This window comes from Phalacrocorax aristotelis, chromosome 9 (assembly GCF_949628215.1).
Source record: "Phalacrocorax aristotelis chromosome 9, bGulAri2.1, whole genome shotgun sequence".
Taxonomy (NCBI): Eukaryota; Metazoa; Chordata; class Aves; order Suliformes; family Phalacrocoracidae; genus Phalacrocorax; species Phalacrocorax aristotelis.
Window position 1 is genome coordinate 26345013 of NC_134284.1, and position 23382 is coordinate 26368394.

General features: G+C 37.1%; 1 protein-coding gene across 3 annotated transcripts in view; it reads left to right on the plus strand.

Annotated features, from left to right (window-relative positions):
* The window catches only part of TRAF3 (TNF receptor associated factor 3), a 68145-nt gene that overhangs the window by 39443 nt on the left and 5320 nt on the right, over positions 1-23382 (plus strand). For 2 of the 3 annotated variants that reach the window (XM_075103967.1, XM_075103965.1), the window contains 8 exons: positions 117-168; positions 2409-2513; positions 3426-3593; positions 8262-8342; positions 11020-11094; positions 12903-12995; positions 17534-17674; positions 22730-22904. In XM_075103967.1, the coding sequence (XP_074960068.1) occupies positions 117-168; positions 2409-2513; positions 3426-3593; positions 8262-8342; positions 11020-11094; positions 12903-12995; positions 17534-17674; positions 22730-22904 (890 nt within the window). The remainder of the gene's footprint in view (positions 1-116; positions 169-2408; positions 2514-3425; positions 3594-8261; positions 8343-11019; positions 11095-12902; positions 12996-17533; positions 17675-22729; positions 22905-23382) is intronic. The other variant, XM_075103968.1, reaches the window with a different exon arrangement.

Genomic DNA, 23382 nt, shown 5'->3' on the forward strand with positions numbered 1-23382 from the left:
CTTTTAATGATTTTAAAATATGTTGAATAATCATAAAGTGCCTCATAAATGGAAATTTTTGTACTACAAAAATTCAGATGAGTTAAAATACTTTTTCTGTTATCTTTTCTCTCCAGTTCTTCCAGTCCAAAATGTACAGCGTGTCAAGAAAGCATAGTAAAAGATAAGGTATTGTTGTTTCTTATTCAAGAGTATTCAATTGTGTGGCGTATGTAAGATGTTATTGCTTTATGGTAATTATTTCATAAGCCTAGTAAGCTGAGGAAGATGGTTTTGTTGTAAAACCTTAAACCATGTATTTTATATAGGAAGACAGCTCATTTTTAGCATTAACCACATGGTAGAAAACATGTCAGCTTCTTCCCTAACTGTCCAGCCAGGTGTCACATCTTGTTTTCATAGTTGGGAGCTGCAGCAACACATTGCAGTTGTCCTCCTGTCAACTGGGAGGATGATAAAAAAAATACTGCATCTCCTGTAGATGCAGAGATGTGATAGATCTGGCAAACCTTACTCCTGATTTGGCTCCAGACCAGTGTCTACTGCTTCACTAAAGAACAGAGTGGAGTTAGAGTAACTGTAATAGAATCAGATTCTTTTTATATGGATAAGTTACTTCACTGATACCCTCTTCACTGTTTTTCACAGCAAAACTCTGTGTTGCCTTTGAAAGGTTGAGGGTAGAGAAGATTCTTTTTTACTTAGGTCATGGTTTATGCAGTTTTTACGTTAGATTTTTCTAAAGTGTTTAGTAAATTCTTCGTGTTAGTAGTCTTTCGTGCCTAAATGAATACTTGTAATAGTAATTGTTTTCAAGAAGTTAGTGGGTACTTCAATCTCTCCTTGTCTTGACTCAGAATGGTTCTCTGAACAGTCTCAGTGTAATTCACTTTTGACATGGATGGGGTCTCCAGGAACTCAGATCATGATGCCTACTTTATTTGTCATTTTAACTCTTACTTTCTAGCTCCCAACATACATAAATATGTACATTTGTTATGAAACTTCAGATATCTCTAAAACAGGAGGAGGACAAGAAGGGCAGTGTATATTAAGTACGCATTAGACTAACCGTGCAAGTCAGTGATTTTCATGAAACTGGAAACATCTCTCTTCCCATAGAGTGCTCACATCCAAAATCACTTAAGAGCTTTTAGACAGTTTTGGATAAACTTTAAGAATTATCTTCTTACTTTAACTTCAGTCAGCAGAACTGTACCTAGTAATCCTGTGAATTACTTTGGAAAAAATACTGCAGTGCTGGCAAATTGATTATTCAAATGAAATTTGTTGAGTCATTAAATTTCACATACGCATCTGAAAAGTAAACAGAAATCTGTGACCTCTGTCAGATGAGATTGGATGAGAATGGTTCCAGCATTTCCTTCTTCACTGGTACTGGACAAACTGTATTTATAATCGCTGGACAGATCTGATCATAGTTCTTTTTTGTTGTTAAACATTAGCAGGCAGAACTGCACTGTAATTACAGTATCCCTGCAGCGTACACAGTATCACAGATCTCTGTCGGAGAAGTAGTCGTAGGTTGAGATTGGTTCTTTGTTATTTCTTTATGGTCATGAAAGCACTTGCAAAATGACTAGAAGTTTTTATCCCTTTGTTTTGGACTTCAAAATAGTAGTAATGGTCTTAAATCCTCATCCCCAGTTCCTGTTGTTAACAAAGGGGCTTCTTGAGAGCACAGTTCTGTTGTATCCTTATCTTTTATGGGGTATCACCCATAAGAGGTGAAAAATCTAAAACTTGAGCTCCCTATTTCTAACTTCGGCATTTTTGTCTATAATAGAACTGCAAGGAAAGGCTTATAAACATTAAAATGGAGAGATGGCTAAAGCCTGCTTATCTGTGAAATAATAAACCTCCTCTAGTCCAAGACCTTAGAAAATGTCTTGAATTCTGTGTTATTACTGAAGTGCAAGTAGGTGTTCCAACTAACCTGTCTAGTTGTTGTGGGACTGCCTTCCGTGAAATCCCTTCTCTCTGAACCACTGTGCTTTGGCTTTTTTTGTCTTATGGTATTGTGCCTAACATGCCACCTTCCCAAACAATGTAGAGAGTTCTAGCTTATGCAGGCTTATTATTAGCAAACAAATAGCAAAAAATTTAGTCCTTTCTTGTACCTTTCACTTTATTATATTTATGGTCAAAGTGAAAAAGTAGTAGAGCACCTGTCCAAATATTCTCTTTCACTGGGCTGCTTCATAGTAGAGGTGCATAGTGATGTGCATGCTCAAGAGAAGGTGAATGGTAGGATTTTATTTCTGGCACATAAAGCTAGAATTAAATGACACTGCTTTGGCCAAATTGCATGGCTTTTACTTCATTTGAACTTGTATATTCTTGAATGTCTTTAAATTTCTAAAATAAAGTGATTTTTGATTTTTCAGGTGTTTAAAGATAATTGTTGCAGGAGAGAACTACTTGCCCTTCAAATATACTGTAGAAATGAAAACAAGGGCTGTAAAGAACAACTATCTTTGGGTCAGTTACTGGTAAGTAATATAACATAGTCGTAAGCTTTCTTTTGAGCTAAAGAATGAGAAGAAATATTGCCGGTTAAAACCCCAGTCCATTTCTGGACTTGCTCACACTGGTGGTTAATCTGATTTATAAATAACAGAATAGAGTTCAGCTGTTTCGAAACTCAACTTTTTGGTGAGCTATAAGGAATTGTAGCCAAAAATCATGTGACTGTGTGACACTAAATCTCAGAAATGTAAATGCATGAAGCAATGGGGAACTGGAGAGAGAACTAAAACTGGGAAAAATCTCAGTGGGTACTTTACAAATGTGAGAAATTTGAAATCCTTTTTGGTGTGTTTTTATTTACCACTCTTAATCCGCTCATGTAAGTAGTGGCTTACGCATGGTGTTAAACCTTTGGCTTCTTCCGACTTGTACAAAATAACTTGTAGCTTTGTTTCATGAAGGCATAACATAGCAGTAATACAAAAATCAAAAATAACAGTTGGAAGGGATGGCTAGACAGCAGTCTGCAGTGAGATGTGAAGGTACTTAAACTTGATTTGAACAAGCAAGCTCAGGTACTTAAACAACTTACAGCAGCATCTATGTTTATGTGGAATAATATACCTTGAAAAAGAATGCTTAGCTTTTGTTTAAATAGCCTGTGTGGAATTTTGGACTGTGATAGAATGCTTTTAGTGTAAAAGTAGTTCACATACATCTATAATACAGTGAAATCTGCTGTTTTAGTAAATGGAGTGTGAAGTCAGAAATGTATTCCTGAGCAGGTTTGTTAGTGTTTGCTCTTGCACAACGTAGTGCACAAAATAACTTTGCTTACTTTCGTTCTGAGTTATTTAACGTGGGGTGTCTCAAAGGATAGAAGACATGCACAAAACTTAGTTGCCTTGACTATTTTTTTTTCTTTAATCTTTCAGATGCATTTGAAAACTGATTGTCAGTTTGAAGAACTCTCATGTCCTCATGCTGATTGCAAAGAAAAAATATTGAGAAAGGATTTGCCAGACCATGTAGAGAAGACCTGTAAATACCGGGAGACAACCTGTAAATACTGTAAAAGTCAAGTCCCAATGATTATGTTGCAGGTGCAGTATTTTCTTGTATATATAGAACAAGATTCCATACATTAATGTGGAATAATAACTCTTCTTGTGCTTCTCTGTATCTGCCAGTAGAGCCTTGGCCTCTCAGCCAGAATTAGTAAGTCAAAAAAGAAAACAGGCTGACTTTCAAAACACACTTGTCTCTCTACAAGAACACCAGCTACTGCACTGACTGGGAAACGTTTTTTCTTTTTTCTGATGTTCAGATACTGCATTTAAAAATTCAGACTCACTGCATACCATTGATACTAAAGTAACCTTTGCTATGTTGTTTTTTTTTAATTTGCTTAAATTGATATAAGAAATGCAAATACCGTCATAAGAACTAAATGTTGTGCAGAGAAAGCATAAGCACAGCAATTGACTAGAGAAACAGCATCTTTCTGTGTAATCCTTCTCCGGTACCGTGTGATCTGTTATGAGAGGAAAAGAGGAAACAACGTAAAAACAAATTCTGTCTTGGCATAACTAGCAATGGCACATGACAAGCCTAGTTAGGGTTACTGCTGTTCTTGGCATATGAGTAGGTTGGCTGATAACCAGCATGTTATTGGTTAAAGGTATAGAGCAGAGGTTGAGAAAGTCATACCTTACATGTAGAAATATAACTTGACTGTGTTTGCAATATTTCACATTGAACTGTATTAAGCTGAATCTCTCTTGCTGTAATTGTAACATTTGTTTTTTTAATTCTGTTTACATAGTCACCATAGTTGATGGTCTCAGATTTCTGACCTTCCTAGTAGAGTAAAAGTGATTATAAGACTTCACTTGACAAGCAGTACACAAGAACACAAATAAAAATGAAATTCTCTGTGATGAGAAGCATTCTTTGCTCAGGGATGTTGTTACAAAAAGGTATAGGTAGAATTTCACCAAGTTCTGATTTAGATCTGGCTTTCAGTTATTTGAGTGTATACTTGCAAGGTCTGGTACTGTAGCAATTGTTCAGTACCTAGCATAAGGTGGCTGAGATGTGAAAATGCACAGAGAAAATTAAGTTTACACTGCGTTTATTCTTGTACATTCTGGTACAGCTGTGAAACTGTAGTTCGTTAGATTATGGATGCTGTTCTCAGAATTTTCTTTAGGCTGGGAATTGATGTGAGGCAAAGAGTAACATTAAAAAATGTGTGTTAAGAGACAAAAATCAGTGGTATTTAAATATGTCTCGTTGCACAAGCTGGATTTCCATATCTAAGCAACATGCTGATAGGTTCCTTGTAGGCAGTTTATTTTTATAGGAGCAATATAGGTAAATTTTTGAGAGTCTGAAATCGTCCTTATGTTTTGGGGAACATAGAATGTTGTTTTAGTTTAAGAGCTCCCTCATCAGATGTTGATGGATTTGACATTTATTAAATCTTTGATCTAGCAGTAGCTTTCAAGATATTCAGAAGCTGAGACAAGTCTCAGTCGATCAGATTTTTAATTCACAGTAAAACCTATTTTAGGCATGCATATTGGAAACAAGAATGGTGTATTACTGGGAAGTACAGAAAAGTGTTTGTAAATAAAGTAATTGTTCTACAGAATCTTAAGTGGTGGAATTCTGACTTGCTTTAATAGGTAATAGAATTGACTTATCCAGAGAACTGGAGAAGTTTGTTTAAATGTAGTTTTATGTTGAAATGTCACTTTTTATTGTATTAAAGGTGGTACCCCTGTTCACCTGCCCTTAAAAGTTCTAAATAAATCTGCATTTATAAATCAGAACATTTCCAAAGTGTGGTACATGTTCTGACGTTATCATTGGCTTATATGTTTCACTACCTAGAAAAAGGACAGTTTTGCTTCCACATTGCTTTAAGGATACAGAAAGCTCCACAATTAGAAGATTAGCAATTGGCTGCTATTTTCAATTTTTTTGTCCAGATTTTTAAAAGTGCAATGATCATAAAAATGATCTGCGTTTCTATTTGTTATGGCCCGATAAAATGTTACCTCATTGTACTTTGGTAATGAGACTCAGAAGCGTAATGAGACTGTACACTTGAATGAAAGGGTTCTTTTGACTTCTCATTTGAGTTTTGTCACCCAGACCTTGAGTTCATCTCTAGCTTCTGTAGCCTAAGATTTTCTCTAATGTAATAATGACTGAAACAGGCCTCAGTGACTTGAACTGAAAATGGAGATAGAGGGAGCATACCGAGAAAAAAGGTATGCAAATGGAAACAAAAATAATTTTACCGGAGTACGTACGGTTCATGTCTTCATAGAATCCCATGACCTGTGGGGTAGGAAATCCCCGTTGTTGGAGGCAGACTATATAGTTAACAATGTTAGTACACATTTTCTCAGATTGCGTTTGTCTTGCCTGCACTGTCACTAGGTTAGTTCTTTTCTTTTGTTTAAACCATCTAAAAAGTTGGGGGGTTTTTGTCACAAAGATACATTTTTCCATCCTGTAACTCCTGGCAGTCAAAGATGGTGCATTGTTAAAACAGAAATTAGTAGCCTGAAATGCTTCTGAATTGTTTTATTTTTCTGTGGATAATTCACAAAACTACTTGGAAGTGATTCTCCTATAAAATGGATACTTGGACAGTAGTAACATGATACAGATGTGGAATGACAGCATTAGGTAGTGCCTAGGCTCTTCATTACCAGCCTGGACACAAAAAGGCTGTCCCTGGCAGACCCTAGCAAGGCAATCTGGACTCAATAGTATGAAATACTGACTGGGACAGCCACTGGGGAAGACACGAGATGTTGTCATCTTGCTCCTTTGTCACTGCTCAGGAACTAGACATGTTCCCAGTGTGGCACTTGCTTCTGTGAGGAGCCAATTAATATCCTGCCTTCCCCTCATCTGTGCCAGGTTCCCTGTATGTGGTGTCACCCATGTTTTAGCCTGCATTTGGCTTTTGGTTTTGTGTGCTCGACTGTGTGAATTTAGCTGGTTGGTAGGAAGGGGATTCTGCCACTGGAATGGGATTAGGCTGGTATATGCTGAAGTCACTGGATAGGCTCCCCTTGGTTTCAGTGGGTGGGGCCTGGGATGGGGAGTGAGGAGGAGAACTGGAGAGAGGGCTGAGAAGAAGTTGCATGTTGTCTTTTTATCATGAACCGAGAGTCAGTGTCATAGCCTTTGGCAGGTAGTTTGGGAATGTTGGAGAAGAGAGTGAATTAAAATTAGAGAATGAATGTTAGAAGGGAGTATTATTTTTCTAGTTTTGTAGTTGATAAACCACTAAAGAAGTTTGTAGGGCAGTAGGCTCCCAAAGCTGTGTGGTAGTGTGTGATGTCTCTGCAACCCGATTACAGATGTGGTCAGAATGAGGGGGGGCCCAGGTCCAGTTCTTGAGTCTGAGCAGAAATGGCCCTGTGAGCCATTGCTTATCAGAGGAATACCACGGTCACCCTGACAGAGGTTACTCTGGGGAGAGCTGTTGTCAGTCTGTTAGCATTGCTCCTGGTTGGGTATCCATGTCCTGGTGGGAAGGGACTGAAGCTAGCTCCTCACACCTGCATTTTGGGAGGCTGTCCCAGCTCTCTGGCTAAGGAGCAACTTAGGCTTCCTTGCTTTCTGTCACTGTGTCTGTCTGCGTGTGCTACACCAAGTGAACTAGTGCAAGTAAGAAGGGTGGCAGCATAGACTTGCTTCAAAGCAGCATACCTGATGGTCTGCTTTTAAAAGTGTAGAGGTGTACGTTTTCAAATATTTGCAGTTTTATGAGAGAGTTCTCAACCAAGCTATTTCACAGCTCAAAGCTTGGCTCTCCTTTACATCTTGGGTTTGTTTCCAAAAATAGACATCATTACTGGGCAAAAAGGGTATGCTATTTGTCCTTCCTGTTCTAACAGGATTATAAATCTAGACCTTTTCTCCTTTGCTTTTCTTAAGTACCAGAAATGAAACAGTTCGTTTCAAGTTGAATGAGACACATCACTTGACATGAAACGAAATTCTTTTTCTCCAGATTTTTCATTTTGTTGAGAAAAACTGAGAAGAAATGTAAATTCAATTAGCTTGTGTCTGATTTTCTTCCCTCCCTATGGTGATATGGTTTGACAGCTATACTGAAGTATCTGTCATCATCTAGGTTCAGATCAAAATGCCTGCCCAGCATCATGATAAAATTTCAACATCTCTTTGAGCTTTGGATGTATAATAGTGAGACTTAGTATCAGATGTTTGGGAATCAAAATTAGAAAATAATTGGAAGGGGAATATCCATACATAGGAAAGAGAGATTCTCTGAGAGTGGGCAATGTACGTTTCTGAAGAGCTTTTCCATGCACTGTATAGCCTTACTGAAAGGGCATCTGCAGTGGTTCTGCTCGCTCTTAAAGATGCCCATTTTTGTGAGTAATTCTTGGGGAAGAAAACTTGACTTTTATTCTTGTTTCATTGCTCTAAGTAAAAACAATAAAATGGGGGAAGCAAATAGATGTATTCTGCATGGGAAAACACAAGAAAATCCTTACTCTTGCTTCAGAATGTCAACACATCTATCAAAAGCGTAAACTGATGCTTCATCAATTGCGGTTCTTTAACTCTGCACAATTGGAACAAATATTGAAAAAAAAAATCTTGTGTTTTGGGGTTTTTTTTTTTAATGTAGGATGCTTTTCTTCGCAGGTAAGTCCTCTCTTTAATTTCAGAGTAAGAGTTGATTTGTGGTTTGTTTGCTTTTTCCTCTGTAGAAACATGAAGATACAGACTGCCCGTGTGTCATGGTTTCGTGTCCTCATAAATGTAGTGTTAAAACACTCATGAGGAGCGAGGTAAGAAGTCATGCCCAGTGTTGTGCTGAAAAATTAAATAATTTGTTTTAGTAAGATCTCGCAAGAATTTTGCCAGAAGCCATTTCCTTATTAAAATGTGAGATCTAAAGAAAAGCTTTTTCTACCACACAGTTAAGTGTGATAACACTCAAATATTATTAATGATTTCTTGAAAAACTATTTTAAAATAAATAATTTCATAGTTTTGTGTCATTATTATACTTGGCTTGCCCAAGACTAGCGCATGTCTTTCCTGCTTTCATTTTACTAGCTTCCCCCACCCTTCCCCCATTTGAAGCATTTGTTGAGCACAGTAGAGCAGCATCTTGGGGTAGTTAGCTTACAGTAAAATAAAAAGAGATAATTAGAATTTAGTGCACGTTGACAAGAGTTAATAAAGAGTAGAAAAATCCTATAAATATGTAGAATCATTCCATAGAAAAACTTGAATTATTATTAAATCTGTTAAATTTGGGGGAAAAATAATAACTGATGCTTAAAGAATTAGCGTAAGATACAGGGTAATATGAGTACAGCATTCCAACAGCCAGATGCAATAATGCATAAAAATTTATTTTAATGTGTAGAAGCTTGCAGTAATATATAGACCAGTTTTTTTTTAAAAATCTGTTTTGTTTAAACAGATCCATGTTCTGGTACATAAATGGATATAAGTAACATCTGTCAAAGTTGATGTGTGTTATTTTTTCCTAAAAATAGAACTTACTCACCAAGGATGGGGAAGAGCTTATTTATATAGCACTCTGCAAGCCTCACTTAAGGAAAGTTAGGTTTCTGATCTGAGGATAAGCTTTTCTCTTTTCACTGATACTTCCTGAGCTGGAGTCATACTACTTTTCAGTTACGCTTGTAAATTATTAATCATGTCATAGTGCACAGGGCACATAAGGCACCTGTCGAACACGGGCAGTCTTTTCCCCCAGGATAATGAAATATAAAATATATGATAGATACTGTACCTATTAACAGAACTCGAGCTGCTAAGAAAAGAGAAAATACGTATACTGAGCCAATTCTGAGTGCTTACTTCTGAGTTTCGAACCAGGTTCTGGAGCACTTACGCTTATTCTCAAATCTTGACCTCAGTTACTTTGAGAAGAGGTATATCTGAGTGCTAATAAGAATTGACCCATTAAAGCCTGGCTTGTTACACATACAGTCAGAATTGGGTTCTGAAACCATTGGTAGAGTCAGAACTTCAAAGAGTCATCTTGCCCTGCATCATCTGTTGCTGTATGTTGCTTAATTTTTTTCTGATACTGTGAAAATGTATGTATTACTTAGCTGCATGGTTAGGGACAATGACTCTAATGCAGAAAATGGGAAAATGCCTGCCTAACAGTTTGAGAAAATTCTGTAGTGTACAACAAGCAAATATCTTATTGTAGAATAAAAGGCAATTTTTCATGTTTAATTCATAACTCTTTGGCAGACTACTAGTTTTGAGAAGTTGAAAATCTGGCATTCTCGTAAAGCCTGTTATACCACATGTCTTTTTCTTATTTGGTCTTATTTTCTTTCTGAACCATGTGTCTTTTGAAACTACCGTGAATTTCTACAGACAGTGTTTAGAACATAATAGGTGTCTATCAGAGATGAGTGACCGATTGCATCTCGGTGTCAGATTTTAAAGACTGTCCTGTCCCAGAGCTACATGTTCAAAGCAGAATTGGTTCACCACTTCTTTCCATAGAGGTGGATGAGCTGAGTCATGTGGGGCTTAGGGTGTGGGAATTTGAAATGAGATTTTGAAACCCAAAAGAGTGATGCCAGCTGAGGAGCTAGACTCTGGCTCCTGTCTGCTTTGTGGGAAATACAAACTGCAGATCCTGTTTTTGAAGAGAGAGTGTTTGTTGCACTGTCTCTTCCAAAAATGGCTCTTTGCTCCAACTTTTAGGCAGTTTGGATCCAGCTGCTGCCCTCTGTGCTGCAACGGCTGCTGGCTATATATATGTATATGCTTCTGTGAATTGGTTTATTTTTAAATAAAAAGTGGTGTGTGCTCTAATAATCCAAGATATTGGAATAAATCTCAATCTGTGAAAAATGCAGGCATTTTACTAATCAGTTTTAATCCTGTGTACTGCATTTTTAAAAAGTTGCTTAACTGTACCTATTCTGAAACGCTGTCTGTTTCATGCAGTACTTGTTTAGTCTTTTTTGTGTAATTTAACCGTTAAATTTAGGCACGGAGAATTGCATGTTATGTTTTGAAAAACTGGTTCCTTGTGAAATTAGAATTAGAAAAAATGTACTTTACAGTGAAACTGATCTTAAGACTCGCTCAGAACACCAGTAAAAAATCACTTTTTGAGAAAAGATTAGTCATTCACTAAAGTCAAATGGAATCATATAAATAATTGTGGAGTGTGTTCTTGTTTGCCTTTTTTAATGGGGTTGCCTATTGAAATAGTCTTTAGTAGAAGTTTCACTGTATATTAAATGTATCACACTGTATACTGTATTGGCATGTGCGTGTGGTTTACATATGTGTATATATAGTATTTGCACTTTAGGTCAGACTGGAGAAAATATACACACATGTATGTTCTGCAAACGGCACACGATACAAACCCGATAACTTTGTGCCCTTTATGTTTTGAGCATTATCATGCAAACTTCTTTTGCCAAAACTCACACTTTTTTCCTATTGCAGTTGAATGCACATTTGTCAGAATGTATTAATGCCCCAAGTACCTGTAGTTTTAAGCGTTATGGCTGCACTTTTCAGGTCAGTATATAACAATTATACTTCCCACTTGATGAAAGTCTGCAAATAGAACCTAACTCTTTGATGTGAAAGTTCTGGACTTCTCTAGTCTCGGTTAAGAAAAAGTCATCCAGTTGCACCAAGTGATTATGCAGCAGGTGTTTGGTTTTGCATATTGAAAATAAAAAATATAAAAAGCCCACACATTCCTTCAGTGGTTTGGGAGTTCAATTATTAGGTACATCATGTGTAAATAGGACAATGATACGTTTGAAGAACTTCTTAACTTCAAATAAGAGGAAAGTCACTTTTGTTCTTCAGAAAATAGAGTAATAACTCCAGTTGTTTCTATTAAAGTGTTTATTTTCTTGAGCTAAGTATGTTTATATTTTCTCTCATTTGTGTGTCTTAATATTTTTATTAAGGTTAAACATAGGTTAGCACACTTAAAACCTGTGTTTTTATGTGCATTCATATGTCTGTGTGCACATAGGTGTATAACCGAAAGCATAGCAAGAAATTTGTTTTTAAAAAAAAGTTTTAGATTTTGATCCTGGCAATCCCTGCAATATTTTAACAAATAAAAACATAAATAAAAAAAGCCAAACCTCAGTTTAGTTTTAGTAGTATAATTCCACTCTCTTCCAATATTTTGCTTCCCTTACTGTATATCTTGGGGAATTTGGATGCTTCTATAATGAAGAGATAGCCAGGAAATTTCAGAAACTGCTGACAGGAAAAAATGGAGTTTATCAGATAGTGTGGTTCATTTCATAGCCCATGATAACTTAGAGGCAAGAACTGTAAGCAGCAACACTTCTCAGTAAACTACTTCCTGCAGGTATTTCCAGGTTCTTAAATAATGAGCATTCATTTTAAGCGTTAACAGTAATGCTCTTAGTGGTCGAACTGATCAATGCTGTAACCCTGCCCACTGTTATGTCGTATGTATTGCCATTCATTTTATGTATGTATATGTGTGCATATATGTACATATATCCACATATATATTTTTAGTATTTTATATAGAGTACATACCTTGAGGATCATTGTAATCCTTTCAGTTGCTTTGCAGCATACCTACCATCAAAGCTAATACACTCTGCATTGCAAAACACTTACTGAGGTAGGTGTAATGCAACACAGTACAAATAAAGTAATATGGTCTGCATCTTATGTACTCTGTATATGATCTATGTGTGTTCTGTAAACTTTTTATATAGTGATTATTTGTAACAGCATTTAGGTTGTGCAGAGGCAGCATATTGGAATATCATAGAGCAATCATGGTAACATCTTTGGATGACAAACGAGGCATTGTAGTATCTCTCAAAGTAGTTTATAAAGCTGGCAGTTTCCAGTGATGATAAATTTATCTTACATATTTGTTTTTAATACTCAACTGAGGAAGAACTTAGTGCTTATGAAGCTGTGCATGAAATACAACAGAAGTTTTAAATTACGGTTTGGGGAATTGGGCACTTTAGGTTTTGTCTGACTCGAGTTTTATTGTGCTTTATTTAGTGTAAAGCTACACAGAAGACTCCAAAATACAATTCGTTTTGTAAATCTTGTTCATCTTTATTGTCTCTGACGTATCAAGTACACTGGATGGAGATAAATGGCAGTTGTTTGAAACACTTGCTATATTAAATGTATTCCTGACTTTTGTAAATTCCCAAGTAGATTTCCCTTCTCTCTACAGTTCTGCAACATGCATCCGTGAACCAAAATTATGTAGTGTTGGTTCGATGTCTTGATATACTCTTTCTTTGTAGGTTTAAAAGAAGTGCAATTGGCTAAAATGTATAAATTCTTTGTTGTCACAGGGAACAAACCAACAAATTAAAGCACATGAAGCCAGCTCAGCAGTGCAGCATGTTAACTTATTGAAAGAGTGGAGCAATGCTCTAGAAAATAAGGTATATTTTCTACTCACTTCTAATTTTCATTGATTTCTTTAAATCATATAAAAGTTCTGGCAGAAGCGCTTTTTTTCTGTTTAACAGCTGTTCAGTACAGCTAAAGGACTAGTAGGCTCCAAAAGCAATCAAGCCATTTAGCATTATCTGGTACCTTTGTTATAATAAAATGCTATGAGAAACTTGGCTTCGTAACTCCATATACAATTTTCCTCACCAGTAACGTAATTAAAACATTTTCTTCACATAGATTAAACAGTCCATAATTAAATTTCATCTCTGAGCTGCCTTCTTACGAAAGGGAGGGTTCAGAAAGCTATGTCAGTGGTGTGAGCTGTATTTTTGCTATGTCAGTATTTTTCCAGAGATAACATTATTAGAAATACCATGTAATAAACTGGTTATTTTATTGTATTTATTTTTGTTCTTGCTCTCCAAACTTAATGACCTGTAAAGGTTAATGAAATTAAACATATTGTAACTCATGGGCATGATGATTTCGGCTTTAGTGCTAGACCAGAATGAAGTTCATGTTGCAGTGCTTCTTTGGGTCTCCTGGTTTTAGAACATTTGGGATTTGGGAGATGCTGGATATCCTATCAGTATCAGCTACAATCTTGTGAATTGTTCAAATGGCTTCACCATCTGTTCTCCAAATAAAATTTAAGGCTTTGATTTCAAAATGCAAAACTTCAGAACAAATCACTGTTTTCTTAAATCTTTTGAAAAAGATTACTGTTTTGCATAGCCATTAAAATAATTAATGCTTCCGCCTTTTTTGGGGGGTGGGGGGTGGCGGTGGCGGTGGGTAATCCCAGAATTACTAAACCAGTCTACAAATGCAGGCAGAAGAGTAAGGAGCCCCTTTGGATTTTTCTAGAATGAATTAAATAAGAGTAACAATTCCAGTGTAAGCTCAGTGGCAGTTATGATATGTGTGGCTTGTGACTTCTGTCATCTCACAGCAGACCGCTACCTTGAGTTTAGCAAACCATGTCCAGAAAGCGTATTCCCTTCGTACAGTGATCTCTCATGCATGGGTTTCCAGGAGGAGTCTGCAGCCGCAGGAAATACACTTTCAAAGCAGAAGTTAACAGGAACAGCAAAATATTATTTTTGTCCCCAGCACATTTGTCCCTGGACTGCTTGTTTTTGAACTTGACGCCCGTAAGGAAGCCATTGAGCCCAGGAGAGATCCAGTGTAGTTTCTTAAGATACAGTTTTTACTGCATGTGTAAGCCTTAGTTTGATGATCAATAACAATAAGTTTGCTTTTGCACTTCAATCTTTTTGATAATGTGGGAACTGTACATTTTTTCCATTTGACAGACACCAATTCATACCCTTAGTTCTTTTTTCATTTGGTCTGATTAAGACTGTACAATTTTTTTACATCATAGGAAAAAAAGCATGTTCCCTGTGACTTCCAGAATAGATCATGTTCTGCCTTTTGTCAGTGTCTTGAGAGGTCCTTTGTCATTTAAAAAATGCCCAGCAGTCCTATGTTTGTGTCTTACAGAGTTAAGATAATATATATTTTACTACTCTTTTATGTTCAGTTTTTGGTTTAACTTTCATTTAGGACATAACTGCTTATCGTTGTTTGTCCATTATTTTTTTTTTCTTTTCACTTCCTGCTTTGTAGACTTCTTCCTATTCATAATAAAGAGTTGAATCACTGGAAATCCCAAGACTGTGCCAAGTTACCAGAATAGCTAACCACATATCATATGTCAGTGACTTTATTCTAGAGAGGGGTAACAAAATGATTTGTAACTTCATTGTTGTTCTCTTCTTTTTGAGAAATTAACCGATGCGCTGAAGAACAACAGTGCAAAGTTAACTTAGCTGATGAATATCACAGAAATCTTGGCCCTGCTGAAGTCAGTGGCATTCTTGTCACTGGTTGCTGCAGGGTCAAGATTCCATTAGGGGTACTCGCTGTGGTACGTATGGAGGGGAAGGGAGAAGTTGCCTTCCAGTCACCACATTCTTTCTTCAACAGTACTTGTGGAGTATGCAAACTGAAAGTCTTCAGAGCTTCAAAGCTTGTGCCAAGTTATGAGTTTGGTATTTGAATGGTGCTGTTGGCAAAGAGTAGTAAGAGAAGGTCAGATGTAAAATCTTGAATCAAAACTTTTGTGGGGCGAATTAAGATTTGGTGTTTTGTTCACTCTGTGATGGGACAGACTTGCAGACCAAACTCCCACGGGTTTTGTGATGTTGGAAATAATGACTTGAATGTTATTTCATGGCTTCGTCACATTCTTAAAGAAATCTGGTATAAACTCATTTTTCTTTTTTAATATGTGACTTAAATATGGTACCTGTCTGTTTTAATCCAATTCTTTGTGACGTAAGCGGGTTTCTTCCATTCTTTTTTAGTAAGCAATAATAAGCAATACCTTAATTTGAAAAACTGCTGAGTAAGAGCATGCTTTATCCTAGCAATGTTTCAGATATGACAAGGAAGTAAAGGAAGCTGACTGATGCAGTTTCCTTAGTAGATGCTGTGTTTTCTTTACCCTGTTTTTTAACTCAAGTTCCAAAGGCTTGTGCCAAATGTAATTAGGAAACAATATTCAGTGTTAAAGGTTTCTTATTCACAAATTGCCACCAAACTACAATTACTGACTTAGCAATGACAGTTCTGTATGATTAAGGGCTGCAGGACATAATTCTGTTTTTCTTGTGTTCTGTAGCACTGCATGGAAAATCTCAGTACAAGACAGGCCCACATTTTATAACTTGTACAAAAACAGAAATGTAATGCTAGTGACACAGAGTGTAACTGCCTTATGATTGGGAGGCCTGGGGAGGAAACAATGAGAAAAGGGGACTGTAAAGATCACAGTTAACTGAAGAACTCTGATTCATTAAGGAAAAGGAGGGTGCAAAAATTAAAGTGGCTACCTAGTAGAACTGAAGTATGTGGGAGCCATGGGTACTAGTTTAAATTTAAACTTGTTCTTGAAAATTTTCTAAAGGAACACATGCCTGGGTACTAGAGCCTGGAGATTGTTTCTCTCTCTGCACTGGCAAAATCAGCTTTGTCTCATTTCTGTTGAGCCTCTGCTGCCAGTTTTTCGTATATAAAATGTGGAACTACTGTGTGTGTCTATATGCACACGTGCTATGCTATACTGAAAAGTAGATACGGACATATGATCTGTCTGTGTATTTTTGGGCCCCTGTCTGATGAACCTGCTGAATGCCTGTGGACTTTGGCAGTCCATTGTCTAGTTTTGTCTAGTATAGAGATTGAAATTACATTCCTTTTTAAAGAGGCTAGCTTCTTGAGCCTAGGAATGCAGTGACATGCAAGTTATTTGACTGTGTCTCATTAGAGAGCAGTTAAAGTGGTATAATCCTACAGTGGTACCTATATCAGAGTAAAAATGGCTTGACCTCAAACCAGAATCTGCGTTGGGGGGGGTGGTAATGACTGGGGGGGGACGGGGACACACGAAGCATCCAAGTAATTGGTCTTAATGTGGAATATTTATCAGAAGACTTTTGTGGGTCAAAAATGGTGCTGCTTCTTATCCATATAAAGATCTATCTGTGGAACTAGTCAGGGCATGTCCAAATGTCGTTTTATGTCAAGTGTTTGTTTTATATGTTTTTGCTGCTGAATAATCTTGCCTGAGGAAAAATGAGGTTTTTATTTTTTAAAAAAAAAAGCAACTGGCCACCACAAAGCAACCCCCTTTCCTAAGCCACATTGATGAACAGAGTACAAAATGGTGTGACAGAGAATATTTGCTGTATTGCTTTCATCCCCAAGGAGCTATAAGATATGATATTCTTCTAAGAAGGCTCATGTTTTAAAATCAGAATGAGTCACTAATGAATGAATTCACAAAATGTCAATACAGAGAGAGAATATAATCTGCAGCCTTGTAGCTCTTTAGTCTTTCCTACTAGTAGGCACCACTGGATTTTCCTTCAAATGCATGGATCCCTTCAGTATTCACTCATTTCAGGAGTTTTCATTACCATCACATTCTGTGAAGCCAAGCCAATCCCCCACAGATGATGTTTTGCCTTAGATTTGCTATAGAACAGGATAGATGGGTGTAGGTGGGGAAGGTTAATGTTTCCCTTTCCTGACTAGCTTTTTGGCTGCTCAGCTTTTCTCTGGTGTCCCTTCTATGCAGGGCTTGAGTTCTTAACACTGATCTATAGCTAAATAGGTTGTTTCTTCTGAACTCCAAGCAACTCCCAAGTCAGTTAGCAGAAACCAGGAAACCAAGCCATTAAATAACAAACTGAGTAAAGATTATGCTTAGACACAAGTTCTTTTGCTGTTTTTGTATCCCATCTGCACTTTCATTAGCCAGAGTTGTACTAATACTGTGCTGTGGAAGTGCAAAAGTAGCTATCAGAAGGCTGGGGTTTATTTATTAATTTGAAGACATGGAGAGAGATTTTTCTAGGATCTCATCCCTTTCATGTGTGTAAGATAGCTTAAAACTAACAAAGTTATAGGTATTTTTAATAAACTTTGGCAGGAGTAATTGTAGAATTTTTTCCAGGTGGCCTTGCTCCAGAATGAAAGTTTGGAAAAGAACAAGAGTATACAAACTTTACATAATCAGATTTGTAGCTTTGAAATAGAAATTGAAAGACAGAAGGAAATGCTGCGGAATAATGAATCTAAAATACTTCATTTACAGGTAAGAAATTTAGAATCTCCCCATTAAAGCAGAAATGGTAGAAGCTTCTGTCTGTGCCTTTATACTTGTGAAGTGAGGTGTTCTAATTAAAGGGGGGGAGGGGAAGAGAGAGTTACCTTATTATAAAGCTATTCTGATTTTCATTTTTTCTTCTGGTCAGTAGCTGGTTTGTTACGTTTGTTGGACTAAGCTACTTCACTAAAACACTGCAGTGGCCCAGCCTATGTTAAAACAAAAGCCCCTGTTTAAAAAGGCAAAAGATTGAAAACAAAATTACAAATCCTGTCTTAAGAATAATCATAACTAATTTTTTTTCTCTGCAAAAAAATAACTGCTCGAGGAACTACTGTCAAAGTGGAGGAGAAGATTAGCACCTTAAAACCGTCATATGTATAATGCATATTTCTTTTCTACTCGCTGGTATTTTAAAAAATATTAATCATGAGTGAGATCAGCCTGGTGTGGAATTAATCCAAATGTAGTACAGTGCATTTGAATACACTTTCAAAAATTAATGTTTCTGTTGTCCTTCTGAGGAAAGTGCATCTAATTATTCCTTTGCCAGTAGGTGAGAGTTTCTTATTCTGTGGTCTGAATCACCTGGCCACAAGCCAGCATCAAACCAGAAATCCTCTGGATGCACTGGCATGGTGCTTAGCCCAAGCTTGAAATTACTTGCTTTGCATTCAGAACCGACTTGGAATGTGGATTCTGGGAATTTGTGTTAGCTTGCATGATACTGACCACAATTAGGGAAACTTCAGGAGATATTTAGCAAGCTATTATGAAGGTATCGTTTACACGTTATTTTAGTGTGTCTGTGCTGGAATATCAGATACCTGTTTTAGCATCCATCTTAAAGGAATGCAAATAAAATTATCTTTTTCACTTGCTATTCACTTCACCCTATTAAACTGCAAATGGTGATACTCAAGAAAGATACAAGTATCCAACTAGAGTATGGCTAAAATTCAAAGGGTAGCACATTCAAGAGCTCAGAGCCTTGACACCCTCAATGTTGGTTTATAAGGAAGCCTTTAAGTTCGGCAACATCAGTATTTCTCCTTATAGTGCTTATTTCTCTCAGTGTTCTGCCCACGTAGTAACCAGTTTAGCCTGCCTTAGTCATTGTTATTTGGTCTGATAATAGTCTGGGATATGGCTGCATGTTTACAATATTGCATTCTGACACTGGGAAGCTAATCCTTGTATGTATTGATATTGCTGATTGAATCTACCAGGAGGTAAGTTAATTTGTAAGCCTGGGGTTTTTACACATGCTGTCTCAATAACCAGTGATGAGAGGGAAAATGGAAAAAAATGTAGAGCAGAGCTTTTCATGATTGTCTTGATGACAGATTGCAATATTTTTTATTTCGTCGAGCTTAAATGTTAGCAAAATCAATTTTCAAATGGTTTATGTTTAGGGGGGGAAAACCCCCACAAAACAATGTGATTGGGCAGATTCCAACAGGTGGCTTTTTCGTGGTAATAAGTACTGGAGAGGATGTGTTTTGCTCTTTTTTTCTCTCCCCCCCCCCCCCCCCCCCCCCCCTTACTTCTTGCCAGCCCTTTCAGTTCAGTTATTTAAGCCAAACTCTGTTTTACAGCTGTTTCAACATAATTCCTTCCACTTACTGGAGCTTCCTGGTTCAGTCAGGTTGTCGAGGGCATCCTGGAAATACACCTCAATTTGTTTTTCCCTGGACAATGTGATTAGCCTCCTTGTGTTGCCTACTAGGAGTGGCAGGAATTAGTTACCTGTTGTGAGCGATTCTTTTTCGGGGCTGCATTCAGCAACCATGGCTATACAAGAGCCACAGATACTTCCAGTGTAGAACTGGCCAATTCAGGTCTGGACAAGTGTTATTTGCTTAGTCCCCCAGGTCCTATGCATGCTAGTAATTTCTAGTATTGTTTCAGTATTAGTTGTCATGTAACCTTCTTTGGCTTGGGAACAGCTGTTTTACTGAGCACAACTGGCATCTGCACTGCGAGGCATTTAACACAACTAGTATAAATGTGTCAAAGGTGTCTGGGCACTGGCAAGAACCTCAACCTTGATGTTTTGATTCAGATTAATTTTCTATATACTGGTCTCTAGGGAAAGTGTTTCTACCACGAGAGTATGTGATACTTTTTCAACTGCTGTCTTGTGGAAAGGAGCTTTCACATCCAGTATCCAGTCTTTCTTATGACTGTATGGAAGTATATAAATATACCAAGTCTTAAGCTGAGTGTGGACATGAGGTACTTAAAGGCAAAAGAAACAATGACCTTAAGAATATAAGATTATTTGATCGATAATGCATTTGTTCAAAGGAGGAGGATGTGTGATTTGTTTTCCCTGTCAAGCAGTACCTTTGGTTCCTTTCCTAGCGTGTTCTTTAGCTTTTCAATTTTTCTCTATCAGTTGCAATGAAAAGGTCCATTAGGAGCATCTGAAAGAGAGACAACTGCAAATATAACTTTCTTCAGTTCCTCATGACATTTTCTAAATTCTTTTAGTAATAATAGTGCTAAAATTCTGGAAATTGTTTATTAGAAGTACCACACAAAACCCAGATGAAAGTCAACATAAAGAGCAGCCCCCAATGGTTTGCCAGGCATATAACTCTGGATTAATGATCTGGAGAGGTCAGTTGCTGGAATAAAAAGTGTGTGCAGAAAATTGATGTCTACTTGAAAATTTATGAGTACAGTGTAAGACATCTGTGTGCTTTCTAATGGAATAATTACAGTGAAATTCTCCATTGCTGCATTAAATTCAGATTTAGTACATCAGTATTTCCCAGCATGAGGGAGGCTGGCTCCCTGTAGGGCAAAAAGATAGAGATTCCACTGCTTTTTAAAAATGGAATACAAGTCTATTTCTGATTATTCTGTATCTCTTGAGCTCTCACAAAGAGGTACAGGAGACTACATACCTGCTGACGTGCAGTAGAAGCAGCTAAAAACCAGAATTGGTTGTGCACGTACAAAGGCAGAATGTTGCACAGAGGTTGATGGAGGGAAGTTGGACCCTAGTAGCAACTTTTAGTAAACTTCTCCCAAAAGATGAGTAACTTACAATTCTTCTGCATCTTTACCATTTTCCCAATTAATTAAAAAATTTATGTATTCATTTTGTTTGATACTGTGTTAGTGCCAAGAGGTCCCAATTGGAAATTAGAGCATGTCTGTATCAGGCACTGTACAAACTCACAACCATGTTGTTGTTCTTGCCTTGGAGAGTTCTTGTTTTGTGTGAGTAGAGGAAAAAGATTAGACTTCGGCACACCTTGAGTTTACTTTTGTGTGTTGACTGTTAACTAATGGCCAAATCTTGTGGCTCTCCTCTTACAACATTCATTCAGGACGTCCTATGGTGTGTTTCATTTTATATGTATAGCTAACAGCCCTTCCCTATTTTATTTTCCGATTACCATCAGTCCAAGCGAGAGGGTATGACTGTGTTGGTATCTGAAGATCAGTATGTTCAGGCAAACTTGGTTAATCTATTTAATGGGACCATGCCCCTGCATTTATGATTCAGCACACAGCTTTCCTTCACAAAGTCATAATTTTGCAAGTGAGATTTATAAGCCTGTTTTAAAACACCAACATAGAAATAAATAGTTAATCTTGAAATATATAAACCACTCAGTGGTTTTGAGAAACAACAAAATAAAACACTCCTAGAACATGATTTTGCTAGGTGGCTTATCGAATTGACAGCCTTTAATTAATAAGTTACCAACTTTCAGTATAACTGAAACAACGTGATTAAAAGCAAATGCCTAAAAGGGGAAATGAAGATTGCATGAGGCAGAAGGGTTTTCCCCGTCAGTGGGGAACATTCAATCCACATGGCTAACCAGAAGGCAAATGCAAAATAACTTTATTTTCTTGTTTTGTACTCAACTGCTACTTTTTTTTTTTTAAGAAGTGAAAAATCATTTTTACACATGTTGGCACTATATGATAACAAACTATAAAGTTAGATTTGGAATTGAACTGTAGGTGGTAGCAAAAGTAGTTTCTTGTCTCATACATGTGTTATCATTTGAACTTCACAACCGATGATGGGGTTCTGGCTAAAATTCCTGCTAGTCCAAATTAGCTGTGATAACATGAAGTGCTATGTATTTCTTGCATCAGACTTGAGGTAGACTGGGAAATATGTTCTTTATGTCTGTAATATACTGAGGTGCTTGCAGTGTCCCTCTTCTGGAGAATACCAGCCTTTCTATGTATTTTTTTTTCTTGAGTATTATATTTCATGCCTTTCTAAAACCAGATCTCTTTTTTCTTTGTTGTTTTAAAAAAGGCTGAACCAGCAAGCACCTTCAGGACACGTAGCTTATTCAATTTAGGAATCAAGGGTGGGAATTTTAGAAGTGCTTAAGGGGTCAGATACGGTAGTTTTGCTTACACTCTTGAGGGCCTCTGCTCTGATTATGGGCACATAATAACTTAGGCTTTGATAACTGATTTGTGTGAGCTTGGAGCTGGCTAATGCCACTGTGTCTGCACATACACTTACTCCTGCTCCATGTGTGCGACGGTACTGATGTTTTTCTGGAGGGGTAAGTTATTTTGCTGTTACCCAATGATAAATGCATGCCCGTGAACAGCCACTTGATCCACACCATGGTAAGTTGTTGTGCCCATACTTGGTTGCTTAAGTACTGTGACTTGAAACCCAACAGATATCGGCCCATAATACCGGTGTAGAGACATTCAGAATATTGTTCTCGCATTGAAAGATTTTTTTAAAAAAATAACTTCTAGGCAAGAGCACACTAACAATTCCCTTTTTTAAATAATTGTGCTAATAATTCCGATAGTGCTCTAATATTAATACCTATGCAGCAATAAGGATTTTTATAAGTGTTTTCTAAATACTTGGGCTATTCCTCTAAATTTTCAAGGTTTGCGTTATGAAAATATTTGACAAAAGTGAAACTTGTTTATATTGGGAATGCATCTTATTATCAATATATAATTTTTGTTTAATTTGCATAAATTAATGTCTTTTTGTTATTTTAACTCATAACTTACTGTTTTATAAAGCGAGTGATAGACAGTCAAGCAGAGAAACTGAAAGAACTGGACAAAGAAATCCGTCCCTTCCGACAGAACTGGGAGGAGGCTGACAGCATGAAGAGCAGTGTAGAGTCCCTCCAGAACAGAGTGACTGAGCTGGAAAGTGTTGATAAAACTGCAGGGCAAGGAGCTCGAAATACAAGTAAGTGTAAGCACAATGGACTGAAGTACTCAGCAGCACTGTCAAGAGACAAATTATGTCCTTTGAATGGCACTCCCATTGTGACTTTTATGTGGAAGCATCAATAGTGCTGATTCTTCTGGTTTTTGAATAGGAAACTGCATAATCTCTTTGATGTGGCATTGCTTCCATGCTGTTTCCTAGGCCTTTATTTTGTTCTCTTGACCCTTGTCTTGATTACAATGTTAATTCATTATAAATAGCTTCTCAACTGATCTTTGACAGCTAATAGCTTTCAGCAGCTTCTTTAAATATAGCCTCAGTATATTGAAAAGTCTTCTTTTATTACTCTTCTCCCCCATGAATGGATCAACAGTATGGTTATCTACCTGAAATCACCTGTCCTGATATCTGTTATGGAGGTATACTTGATCCAAAGAAAACTCTGAGATCTGCTTGAGAATAAGGATATTGCGCCTGCTGAATACAGTGAAAATGG